The following is a 12,874-nucleotide window of genomic DNA, read 5'->3' as shown; positions in this document are numbered from 1 at the left end:
TAACTATTAAAGTGAAACAAAGAAAAATATAACCTTATGGATGCCTGAGCTTAAATTATCAAATACTTAAATCAATAGAAAGATGACCCATACACTATAACTTATTTATGTAAAAATTATCTTCATTTTTAAAATTTTTCCATAGGTCCATGTTGGTAACACCTGTAGTTTTATAGTAACAAACAGGTCTCACTATCCCCATTTCTCTCTACCTGTAACAAAGGCTCATATTTACCTGTTTCATAGCTCTGGTAAACACTGAAAAAGGTGAGAATTTTGTCCTCACGCTTCTACCTATATACATAATATTCAACTGATTAATTTGTTTTCATATGGAGAGTTCCCTCATTTCATAGGTGACATCCACTCCAAACTGAACTCTCAGATACAGTTTGGAAGTAGAATGTAAACAGTTTTCCTGTCCTACAAATATTTTCAAGAATTTAACATTTTTTCCCATTTCGCACTGACACAAGAACTAGAAATCCTGAAAATACTGAAAAACGTTTTTTGTTTCAGATTAAAACATTTTGTTTGATGATTTAGAAAAGCTTCATTTTTATTTTGACATTTTTCTTTTTTTAATCTTTTTGCATTCTAATTAGCTTTATTTTCTAATCAAAAAGTAATTTCTAAATAGAAAACCAGTATTTTTCACGCTAACAATTTCTAACCTTTTTTTCTCAACATTTTTTTGAGTTGGGGAATGTATTGAATTTGATACTGTTGCATTGAACAGCATTGTTTTTGACAAATAGACAAATTTCATGAAAAATAATTACTTAAAACACTCCAGACAAGTTGTAATAAAGTTCTATGATCATATGCTTATCCCTGTGCACTGATACTGTCAGGCTCACAACAAATTGGAGTTCATAAAACTCATTCTTGAATAATGAAAATATAATTTAATTGCCATGTTGACACAATTGCTGTGGAGATGCTACCAGTTGCGCCTTTATTAATGATTAATTATTTATTAAGGCCGCTAAGAGCCCTAGTTATGGATTCGGGAGAGAAATGAAATATGGGTTTAAATTTATTAAGCAATGAGAAACTTTTCAGGGAAATGAACATCTATATACAAGAGATGAACAGGTGAACTAATGTTCAGCAATGGAAGAGAAGCTTGTCATAATAGGCATACATTAAACAAGACTGAATGTATTATTTTACTACCAAGTTGGACTGACAAGGCAATAGAAGTGGGGAAGTAGCATTATTTCTAAACGAGTCCATATAATCTAATGAGACAAAATTTCTGAGTTAGTCTGATGTACTATCAGAAAGTAAAAAGGGATCAATTAAAGAAGATCAGGACATGGCAATGAATCTACATGATTTCTTTGTATCAGTCTACACAGCAGATACCTGTCACAGACCAACTCTTTTCAGTTAATAAAGAATTATCAGAGACTGTGATATCAACAGAGGAGGTACCAGAATAAAGTGATAAACTGAGAGTACTAAATCACTAGGACTGAAGGGTATTCAGACAGTCTTGTCCTGATGGAATCTAGAATTAAAGATCCAAATAATCCAAAATAGTATTCATGTGCCTATTTCCCATAGGGTTCAATTGTAATTAGGTCCCTAAATATCTATGAGGACCTGGACCAAAGTGACTAAGATGCTAAAAAATATGCAATCTGTTATTTAAATCATATGCTATCCCAGAAGGTTGATAATAGTAAATGTTTTAGACAACATTTTGTGGGGAAGTTAAAAACCACCACACCTCATGAGACTGATAGTAAGCACCCAGGAAAGGGTTAGTAATCTACCCCAGCTATTAAGGCAAACGAATTGTAACAATGCCAATCAAAGAAAAAGCTATAATTGGTGGAACAGATTGTTGGGCGGAGTCATAGTAGCCTTTAAAAGGTGTTCTGTTTCTCACTTCAATTTGCAGGTGGATGAGGGAGGGAGTTTCTGGCTATGTTACATGGAAGAAAAAGCAAAACCGCTGGCTATTAAAAACAGTTCTGCTTTTTACTTCTGTCATGTAGTGAATAATTCCTCTTTGCAAAGAAAGTGGAATGAGCTACAGATATGGAAACTCAGTTATTGCCTGGCTATTTTGACACTTGTGGCAGGTTAATAAATACTTGTAAGTAAATCCAAGGGGCCTTCGCTTATTCCAGCCTATTTTTCAGCGTATGAGAGAGATGGGGTGAGTGCACATCAGTATCTTACTACCATCTGAATGAGTTACTAGAAACTGTTTGACTTTCCCGTAGCCCTCTAAATGTCGAGGGTGGGTAGCAGGATCTGGATGGCGCTGCTCCCACTGAAGGAGAGAGGGGCAGTAGGCAGAGTGCGGGTGACTGGGGGGGCCAGCAGGAGACGAGCCGTAGCCAGTAGCTGATGTATGTCTCAGCGCTAGGGCCCACTAGCACAGTAATCGTCCTGAGAGAGCAACAGGTAGGCCTCCTTCCCGCCTCCCAAGCTGCGTACCCCAGAGAGCCCGGCACTCCCTCAAGGCCCGCGGCCACGCCGGGCTACCCAGCAGGGGCGCGCCTCCACCCTTCCGAAAAAGGAGGCCACGAGCGTGAGAGTGCCCTGCGCGCGCAGCCCGCGGGCGCAGTGCATGCTGGTCGTTGTAGTGCTGGCGGACCTGCCGCGCTCCCCGCTGCTCTGCGTGCGCTATAGGTAGTGGTTTACGAGCAGAAGGAATGGCGACGAGGGCTGATACCATTGCATATGAAGGAGGGGGAGGCGCGACCTCCCCTGCTCTCACCCCACGGAGAACGCTGCGGATTAATTTACTGCGGGGATGTAAATTGCCTCGCACATTGTGTGGATTCTTCCCTTCTCCGCGCGCCAACGGAAACGCTCCGTTTTGTTGCCATCCTCTGCAAAGCTGTGTAAATGGTAGGGTCCACTGGTGGCCCGCCTCTCTTTCTCCTCCCCAGGCCCGGCAGGCTCCTTGGTAGATTGTGCTCAGCCCAAACCCCCAACTCTACGCTCCCTCCCCCCCGCTCTTAGAAGCGCTGTTCCCATTGGCTGTGGCTCGGCGCTTTTGCCAATCAGGAAGCGGCTATCATGGAGGAAGGGAATAAATACAAGATGGCTGCTCCTATAAAACCAGGCGTTGGGCTTCTCCCTAGCGATGGACGAATAGAAGCTTTAATCCGCGCTTTGGGGCCTCTCCATTGCTACCACCCGCACTGTTGCTACTCCCGGGGCCCAGTGGGACTCCGCTGGCCGTCATCGCGCTCAGTCGCTCCCTATCTTTATCCGCGGGGGCCGACGTCGGGGTGTGGAGCCTGAGAGGCCTAGGCCAGGCCCCTACATCCTCCTTCCTGAGAGAGCGACGGCGGCCCCTGCCTGCCACTCGTCTGCTCTCATCCAACCAGGCCCAGGCTCCTGGCCATGGCGGTCTCCAGGTCTGTATAAGCCGGTAGGGGAGGAGGACGGCGGCCGGTGGCCCGCGGCCCCTGCTGTATGCCGGGTGTGGGGGGATGTAACTCGCTCCCTTTCCGATCGCTTCCTTAACCTCTTGAGCCTCCCCCCAGGTGTTTTCCCTGCCAGGCAGCGTGCGGCACTTGCGGCCTCCAGTGTGTGCATTTGGCGCTGCTGCATGTCTCTGATCGCGGGCTCAGTCCATGGCGTGTTCACCGGCCGGGGTAACTGCAACCCCAGTAGCAAACTGAAGCCCTTAGTTCAGTAAGAAGCGTGTGGACCCTGCTCCTCCTTACTGCCACCCCGCTTCCCCTACCACCCCGCTTAGCATCCTGTACACACTGTCAAAAGATGTACCTTCCTGCCGAAGGTTAGTGGTATCCTGCCTCTTCAAGGTAGCCCACCAGTGTATTGGAAGCGATGATACTGGCCCAGGAGTTGACAGGAACCACTTTGCTTTGTTTGCCTCCTAGAATGATAGTAATAAAATCGTAGACTTCCATACAGATACGTGATTGTGTTCTCTATCTGGTTGGTGGTATTTACTTAAACCTATGTGAATCAGGGTATGCTGGGGATTTAGTATTTAACAATAAAAACTTTATTCAAATATTTGTGTATTATAATAATGACTGACATTCCAGTCATCCTTTTGAGAACAGAAAAACTTCATAACGGGATAGCCCCACCCACCTCTGATTTTTACCATTACCTAGATGTTTTGACAAGTGGTGGTGATATTTGGGAATAATCTACTTAGATTATGTACATTTTAAAACTTCTGTAACAAAAGTGGATCCTAATCCAAAAGTGTGCTTTTTAAGTAAGTAGTGAGGTTCATATCTTTATCCATAGGTTTCTACACCAGTGAGGCCAAGTGATTAGACACGAGAAGCTTTGTATTTGACACACGATGTCAGTTGTACGGAACAAGATAAATCAAAATGTAATGAGACATTTTCCCTAAATTATTCATAAAACTGATTATTCTAACAAGCTTTCTTCAGTTCAATTTTGCAATCAGATGCCATATGTCATGGAAAGCTATGCAGTTATTTCTGAAACTGTGAGACTAGTAAAACAATACCATACATGTTGTAAAAAGACATTAGTAGTGTATCTGTGAGAGAGAGAGTTCCAGGAAGCTTAATAAGGAGTCACTTCAAGAGCCAAGTAGTGAAAAGGAACTGCATGTTTTGAAACACTTTTAACAGTTGGGATGTTCCTGTTGTTTCCAGTGTTTCAGTCTACATGCAGAAGTGATACTGTATAAGTTTGGCCTTAGTACATTTTTACAGTAGATACAGCAGAAACGTCACACAATGCAGATCTTATACAGTAACACTCTTCTGACAAGTGACCTTTCCCTAAAGTTAAATATAAGAACTGGAGTATTGTATCCATCTGTATTACACCTGATGGTAGAAAACCATGTGTTGTCACTCCTGAACACAGAAATATCAATATGCTTTTCTTTCAGAATTCCTTTCCTTGCATGAATATATATGAATTGTTGATGTGAGTTTAATTTTCACCTAAGGTCTGGTTCATTAATGGTATGGTCTTTACAATTTGATCTTAGAGATCTGAACTCTCCCCATGGTAGTTGTGGTTAAAAGCATGTTTTATTTATATATATATATATATATATATATATATATATATATATATATATATATATATATATAATATAAAAAATACAGAGAGAGAGAGAGCGCTAGCTAGCTAAAGATTACCATTCAGTTTTAACAATAAATAGTGGGGGAAAATAAGTCTGCATAAATATCTTTATAGGGTAGTACCACCTGATATTAGTTAGTATGCTTCCCTAAAGCTAACCATTTGATATTAGAACCTTATTTCACACACACAATCCTATCCCTGTGTTTGCTGCTGATTTGCTTTTATAGTTTCCTAGATTTCAAGAACAAAAGATTGCCAAGTACCTTGCTGTATGTGTGAAGATTAGCTTTGAAAGATGGATTAATAGAGAAACCTTCCTAAAATCTTGGCTAGTCAGAACTAAGCTTTAAACAGATGGAGAAAATCTGAGAATCTGGTCAGAACCAGATTAGAATCTTATAGTGCCGTTTATAGTTTATAGTGCTGCTATAGCTAAGACACATTTACTTTTGTTTAAAACAAAGTCTTTAATTAAAACATGGCTAGCACTTTATGGAATGAAGAAAATGAATGAAGAGTGGGATGTATTGCCAGACTCTCTAGAAATTTTGTTTTTTTCATTGTCTTGGTACTTTGGGGGTTGGGTGGGCATTTAATTATTTAAGACAGAGTAGTAGAAGCCCCATAACAAAAGGCCTTGTAAGACTGTAAAACACAGATGATGCCATATTTCCTGCAATAAGACATAGATCAGTAGGGGCTACCCAATGGATGTCATTCACAAGAATAAATATAAGTGGATTTTGAGGCAAAATAGCCTTCTTCTCAGGAGACAAACCCATATTCCTACAGTGCCCTCTTCTCCAATCTCCAAGAATATGCCTTGAACTAGGGATGTTAGCATATAGCCATTTAAACAACTTAATTGATAAGCCTAGGCTTATCTGTTAATCCAAATGACTACACGCAGACCCCCTTGTTGCCTCTTCTTTAAGCTGGATCCCCACTTGAGTCAGCTTTGGTGGAGCTGGCTCCCTCACGCACTGCACTGCTGTCTTTTTATCAGAGGCAGCAGTGTGGGGTGGGAAGGATCTCTGTAGCAGGCTGGGCTGCTTGGACAGAGTCTGCTCCCTGGGATGCCAGAGCAGCCTCTGTCTGCGGGGAGTGCACGCCACCCTCCTCTCCCATTCTGTTGGAGCTGGTGTGCTTGTGAGAGCTGACTTTTAAACTGTCTCCCCTTGTGGACCAGTTCCGGCTGCCACCCTGTGCTGCTGCCTTTAATACAGAGGCAGCAGTGTAGGAGGGCAGGGGGCTTCCTGGGAATAGTGTTGGGAGTGGGGAGCACACTGGCTGCCAGCCCCATCCCTGGGAAGTATTGCAGTAACTGTGTAACAACAAAAAATTGTTGACTACAGTTACTAAAATATATCTAACATCCCTACCTTGAACAGAGGTAATTTGATGAGAATTCTTTTCTTGCCTACTTCTCTTTCCCTATTAGCTGTATAGGGGAGTCTTTCTAGGTAACGGAGTTCTTTCTTGGTAAAAACAGTGCAAGAACAATTTTTCCTCTTCTTTCTCTCTCTCACTAGGCTTGCTAACCAATGTGAGCATGGTAGGAATCCCTATTTCAGAAAGGAATTATGAAATCATGAGACTGTGGAACTAGATGGCTCAAGTCAGGGACTACCATTGTGAACAGATCTGCTGTACCCTGTTAGTCATTTGCTTAAATCTGGTCCCTGTTACAGTAGCAGTCATTATGATGTCATGGTGGCTTTGGTGGTCTTTGTGATATAGAATTATAGAACTAGAAGGAACCTTGAGAGATCATCAAGTCCAGTCCTCTCATGGCAGGAACAAACACCATCTAGACCAGGGGTGGGCAATCATTTTTGATGGGGGACCACTCCAAGATTTTTGAAAGTGGTTGAGAGCTGCACTCTTCCATGATGTTAATGGAGGTGATGCGGCGTCAGGGATGGAGGCTGAGTGCCGAAGGGAGCTTGGAGTAAGGGATTGGGGTGTAGGAGGGAGAGTAGGGCCTGGGAGGGAGTTTGGGTGAAGGACGCAATTGTGGCCAAGGGCAGAGGATTGGGGTGCAGTGTTTTGGAATGTGACCTAGGGCAGGAGAGGATTGTGATCTAGGGCAGGGGATCGGGGTGGCAGGAGTTTGGATTGTGACCTCAGGTAGGAGGGGATTGTCATCTGGGGCAGGAGATTGGGGTGCCAGATCTGGGAGGGGTCTGGATGCAGGAGAGGGACAGAGGGTTGCAGAAGGGGGGGGGGGCTTGGGTGCCACAGGCAGGCTCTGGCCAGGAGACTTACCAGCTAGCAGCCCAACCAGCCTTCCTACCTGCAGAGCTAAATGCTTGTGGAGCTTAAAACATTTCTCAGCCAGCCTACCTTCCTACCCACCCTGTGCCTGTGCAAGCTGCATGGCCATGTGCTTGTGTGAATAATTGAGCCAGAGGGGAGGGGGCATGGTCTTTTATGAAACCGGCATCTCCCGCTGGCCAGAAATGGGCCATTGGGATTGTGCTGGGGGTGGAGACAGCACCTGAAGCCTTCCACTTCCTGTGCAGGATCACAGTTTTGAAAGAGAAATGGCCTGGCGGCCACTTTTCTGAACAGTATGTGGGGCTAGCAGGGGAGCTTTCCTGGGGTTCCCCACTGCATCCATGGGATGAATCTGGTGGCTTGGCAGACTGGATCCAGACCACAGGCCGTATTTTGCCCAGGACTGATCTAGACCATCCCTGGCAGATGTTTTTCTAAGCTGTTCTTAAAAATTTCCAGTGGAGATTCTAATTTATTCTAGTGCTTAACCACCCTGGCAGAAACCTTTGCCGAACCTGATTTCGAAGTTAAAAGTTGACTTTTTTGCAACAAGAAAGATTTTTCATCTATATGAGTTGTGGAAAAATGACCCCTGCTGGATCTTAAGTCTGCATGCAATTTCATTATTATTGCTACTCTTAGCTTTCCCAAGTAGAAACAGTAGTAGAGTGGAATTGACATACTGGGGTCAGATTTATTTGCCATTTAGAAACCTGGTAGGTATTGGTGATATCAGTGTGATTCTTGCTAGTTTCATCAATACTCCAAGCTCTTAAGTAAAAGTGATACTGATCTGAATCTTGTCAGTTTGATTGTACTATCCTTGCTGCTTTTGAAAGATCAACAGCACAATAGGCATGAGTGTAGGGGAACATTTGAACCTGGCTGGACGCTCATTAATAGATACTATATATGTTTTTGTTAGTCTCTAAGGTGCCACAGGACTACTCACTTTTAAAGTTAGACTAACACAGCTACCCCCCTGAGACTTTTTAGCACCATAAGCAAGCACGCCAGTAGATTAAGATTAGAACCTTAATAATGGAGGTTGAGGAAGATTGCTCTATCCTTTCACCAACTTCTGGAGGCTAGTGCCAGTCAGTAGCAGTGGTACTACTTCTCCCACCCCCACCATAGCAGCAAGAAGATGTGAAACTTTAGATTGTCATATCAATCTTTTGACTGGCTGGGTTTCTTGGCTAGTTGCTGCCAGTTCCCTGAGTGGCACAGGCTTCAGCTTTTGCCATGGGGCTCTGCCCAGCCTTGTGCTTATAGTGGATGCCGTGGGGTTTTGGTCCCAGACCCCCCCTCCAGGGGGCTTCTGTGTGGGCTCCAGCCACATATTTCTGGAGGCTGCCAGGGAACTTTGGCTGCATGCTGCTGCAGGACTTTGGCCTAGCCCCCATTCCCAGGGGCTGCTGCAGGGCTGCTTACATGGACTGCCCAGGGACTACGGTCTCAGCACCGTGCTTCCAGGGACTGTCACGGGGCTCTGATTCCATGCTCCAGGGAGCTGCTGTGGGGCTCTGTCCCTGCACTTCTGGGACTGTCAGGAGATGTCAGCCTGGCGCTGTCATAGGGCTGCCAGAGAACTCCAGCCCTAGCCCTGTGCTGTTGCAGGCTACGGGGGGCTCCATCTCCGGTCCTGTGCTGCTGCCTGCAGCTCATTGCTGACCCTATTTTTCCCAGCCCCAGCTGTCCTTCCTGCCCTTAGGCTCCCGGGGTCTCTGCTCCAGGAGCGTCCATGGTCCTATGGACCACAGATGTTGCCAGACCAGAGAATGCTGAGTTTAAGATGTTGCCTATAGGTCTTGCTGGTGTGTCTTTTTGTATCAGTCTCTGGCTACTAGGTGTTAATTTTTTTGAAGCCCTGTTCTAATGACTGTTATGCCATTTTATTGCTTTTTTTTATTGCTCATCATTTTTGCAATTTAATTGGTCATAAGTTTCCTTCATGTAGTTCTGAAGAGGCTACTTGAGCTAGAAATTGGTGTGTAAATAATGAAATTTGACTTGCATTTACAGTTGAAGGATCAGGTTTTTTTTCTTTGTCAACTACATTGCATATTGTAATAGATGGTAGCATTTTTGGAGTTGTTGAGTGTTTTTGCATCTAAAGGCATCATCTTGTTTGTTAGAACTAGACATTGTTTATTACAACACTGGAGAAGAGGATTCAGGTTGCCAGAATTATGAACCAGGCAGTTACTCTTCATCTCTTCATATATATCCCCTAAAGCAAATACATTTCTTTTCTGTAGTCTTTATTCTCGCTAGTCAAGAAATACACTAAGCTCTTGAGATGTTCTTTTTCTTCTTTCCATTGTGAGATGTGTGATTGCCCTTAAGTAATACTCCCTTCCTGTTTGTTTTTTGACTTCTCCCTCCTCCCCCATCCCTCTTTTCATGTTCTGTCACTTTCTTTTAATGTACTTAATTTTAGAGCTTAATTCTGCAGCTTTTACCCATACAATAACTTCTTGTTTACTCAAGTAGTTTTACTATCCTTAAAAAGTCCAGTGGCACCTTATAGACTAACCGATTTATTGGCGCATAAGCTTTCGTGGGCAAAAATCCACTTCATCAGATGCATGTAGTGGAAATTCCAGAGACCGTTATAAATATACAGGCACATGAAAAGAAGAATACCAATCAAGAGGAAGGCCAGAGATAACGAGGTCAATTCAGTCAGGGAGGATGTGGCCCACTTCTAGCAGCTGATATGGAGGTGTGAACACCAAGCCTACATCTACACTGCATCCCTCTTGTGCAAAAGCCTATGCAAATGAAGTGTAGATTAGCATATCACTGTTTCATTTGCATAATTAATTGGGGGCTGTTTTTGCTCGAGGCTTTTGTGCAAAAAAGAGCTGTCTACACAGCTCCTTTTTGCACAACCCTCCCCCCCCCCCCTGCACAAGAGCCATTCTTCCTCATTTTTTCTGGAAGAATGGCTCTTGCACAAAAAGGGCCCCTAATTAACTATGCAAATGAAGCACAGCAGTATGCTAATCGGTGTTTCATTTGCATAGGCTTTTTTGCAAGAGGGATGAAATGTAGATATAACCCAAGAGAGGAGAAACTGCTTTTGTAGTTGGCTAGCCATTCACAGTCTTTGTTTAATCCTAAATTGATAGTATTAAATTTGCAAGTGAATTGTAGCTCTGCAGTTTCTCTTTGAAGACCAAAGGTCCATCTAGCTCAGTATCCTGTCTGCCGACAGTGGCCAATACCAGATGCCACTGGTAATTGAGGGAACACAACAGGTAATCCTCACGTGATCCCTCTCCTGTCACCCATTTCCAGACAGTAAATTAGTTGATTAAACTATATTTAACATCCCTAGTAGACATTACAATGGGTTATTCTAAGAAGCATGTATAGTGGATGTATTTGTGGCACTATCAATATTTTAAGTTTTTTTTTTTTTAAAGGTGAATGCTAAACACTTACTCTAAAATACATTTATTACTTGTCACATGTGCTGAGCTACATACCCTACATTTTTTTTGGAATGCTGTGGATTGCTTTGGGTGTGTGTGCATGCGCACTTGACACTCTTGTGTACCTAGGGATGTGAAAGTATGTAACCGGCCTCATTGTGTGTAACCATGAAGGTTTCCTAGGCCCCTGGTACACACTGGGAGCTTGCTTAAAAGCTGGCCACTGGGGAGCCACTTGCTCCCCCCATGCTGCCGCCTTTGTATCCGGGGAAAGAGGCAGGCAGGAGCCAACTGCTGTCCACTTGTAAGGACTGAAAAATTCAGCAGGTACATGGTTAATTAAATTCATTTTAACATCCTTGTTTTACTACACATTTTTCTAAAAAAATACCACTTTGGAAGTTACTAAAGTTGCCATCTACTCCAAAAAACAAAAAGAAGCACAGAAGGAAATGCATACAGTTCCAAAAACAGAGTACTTTGTGGACTTTTATCTGAAAGTGTTTATATGGGAATTAAAAAAAGCAGAACCTAGGAAAATATTTAACACTTAAATCTCCTTTTTTATATACTTTTAAATCAGCTGTTGCAAAACAAATGGAGATCCTTGAACTTATCAAGTGAGTGAAAAAGGGCTTACCTTAAAGTTAAATTCTTTACTGTAATACTAGGGGGGCTGTGCCCTCTGCTTGCTATGCTCTCCTACCTCTTCTCTGGTTGCTTTTGCTTTGCTGAGAGAGCCTGTTGACACTGATGTCATTCTGTCACATAGCAGGATCATTCTATCATCTGGCAGGAAAAATTTACTTTTTTTCCCTCTCTCTAGAAAAAAACGAAAATAAAGCAAGGGGTTGCCTGGATCCGGTTCCTGAGGCTCCGGGGGGCCCCCCAGCATTGGGGATCCCATGCTGTTGCTCCAGCGCCCCACTGTGGGGCTGGAGTACATAAAATCTACTTACCTGGGCCCCCTCAAGGAGTCTGAGAGGAATGTAGGGAGTGTCTTTCTCGTTCTCAGTCAGGGGCCACTGTTGGTTAGTGGTTGTGGAGAGTGTGTGTGTGTATGTGGCTTTTGCTGTGGTGGTGGGTTTTTATTCTTCCTCTGACACAGGGATCATGACTGTTCTCCTATCACTGAAATGCAGATATCTCCTGGAAAGATGGTCAGCAACCACTACAGTTGCACAAACAGTTACTTAGGAGTGGAAAATTAAGGGAATTTATTTAAGTTGTGGCTGAATTTAGGCAGGGGTGACTGCAATTACATTAAAATTAACATAAGCCCTTTTTCAGAAGATCCCTTATTTCTACTTTCAAGGGCTTATTTTCCGCAAGATCCCGTCTAGACTGGCGCTTTTCTCTGGCAAAACCCCGAGCCGGAAAAAAGCGGCAGCCATGTTCGTGCAAATGCCGCGGGGGATATTTAAATCCCCTGCGGCATTTGCAATTCCGAAGTGTCTCATTAGCATCCCTTTTCCGGAAAAGGGTGCCAATGTAGACACAGCCGTTGTGTCTAGCTTCAACATCAGTTCTTCACTCACTGCTGAAATCTTCCTCCCATTGATGTCAATTGTGGGTTGTTGGGATGTTTTGTTTGGTGTTTTTTTTGCCATTGACTTCATTTGGAGGGGGAAGAGAGAGAATGCTCTCCTTTGTTAAAAGTGCTGCAGCTTAAAAATAATATTGTTATCCTAGAACTTTTGGGTTCAAAGACTTGTGTTTCTGATGCTGTGAGATCAGGATCTAGTTCTAGTTCTGGCTATACAGGCTAGGGATATAAATATTCGTTTATGAAGGCAGCCGTGTAACCATTAAAAATACTAGCGGTTATGTGCTGTGGGCTTTGCAGTAAGAATAAAGCTTGATACTGCAGAGCCCGCAGTGAAGACTGAATTGGCAAGGACTACCAGCCCTGTTCCCTAGGAGGCTTTGCTATGGGCTCTGCAGCTGGCTACCTTGGAGCCAGCGTGTAATGTGTGGCAAAGTGGCTGGTCTGTGCCTTCCATGGATTGGGGTGTTCCAGCTGGCCAGAGTAACCTCTGCCTGTTGTGGGGCCCCCCAGAGCT

The 12,874-nt window shown here is 43.7% G+C and overlaps 1 protein-coding gene across 1 annotated transcript in view; it reads left to right on the top strand.

Annotated features, from left to right (window-relative positions):
* Positions 1 to 3,044: 3,044 nt before the first annotated feature.
* Positions 3,045 to 12,874, top strand: part of BTAF1 (B-TFIID TATA-box binding protein associated factor 1) — a 112,133-nt gene continuing 102,303 nt past the window's right edge. The window contains exon 1 of the mRNA XM_014581830.4: positions 3,045 to 3,389. Coding sequence (XP_014437316.1) covers positions 3,376 to 3,389 — 14 coding nt within the window. The 5' untranslated portion in view covers positions 3,045 to 3,375. The remainder of the gene's footprint in view (positions 3,390 to 12,874) is intronic.

Source organism: Pelodiscus sinensis, chromosome 8 (genome assembly GCF_052426305.1).
Source record: "Pelodiscus sinensis isolate ZL-2025 chromosome 8, ASM5242630v1, whole genome shotgun sequence".
Lineage (NCBI taxonomy): Eukaryota > Metazoa > Chordata > Testudines > Trionychidae > Pelodiscus > Pelodiscus sinensis.
This window is presented reverse-complemented; position numbering and strand designations above follow the sequence as displayed.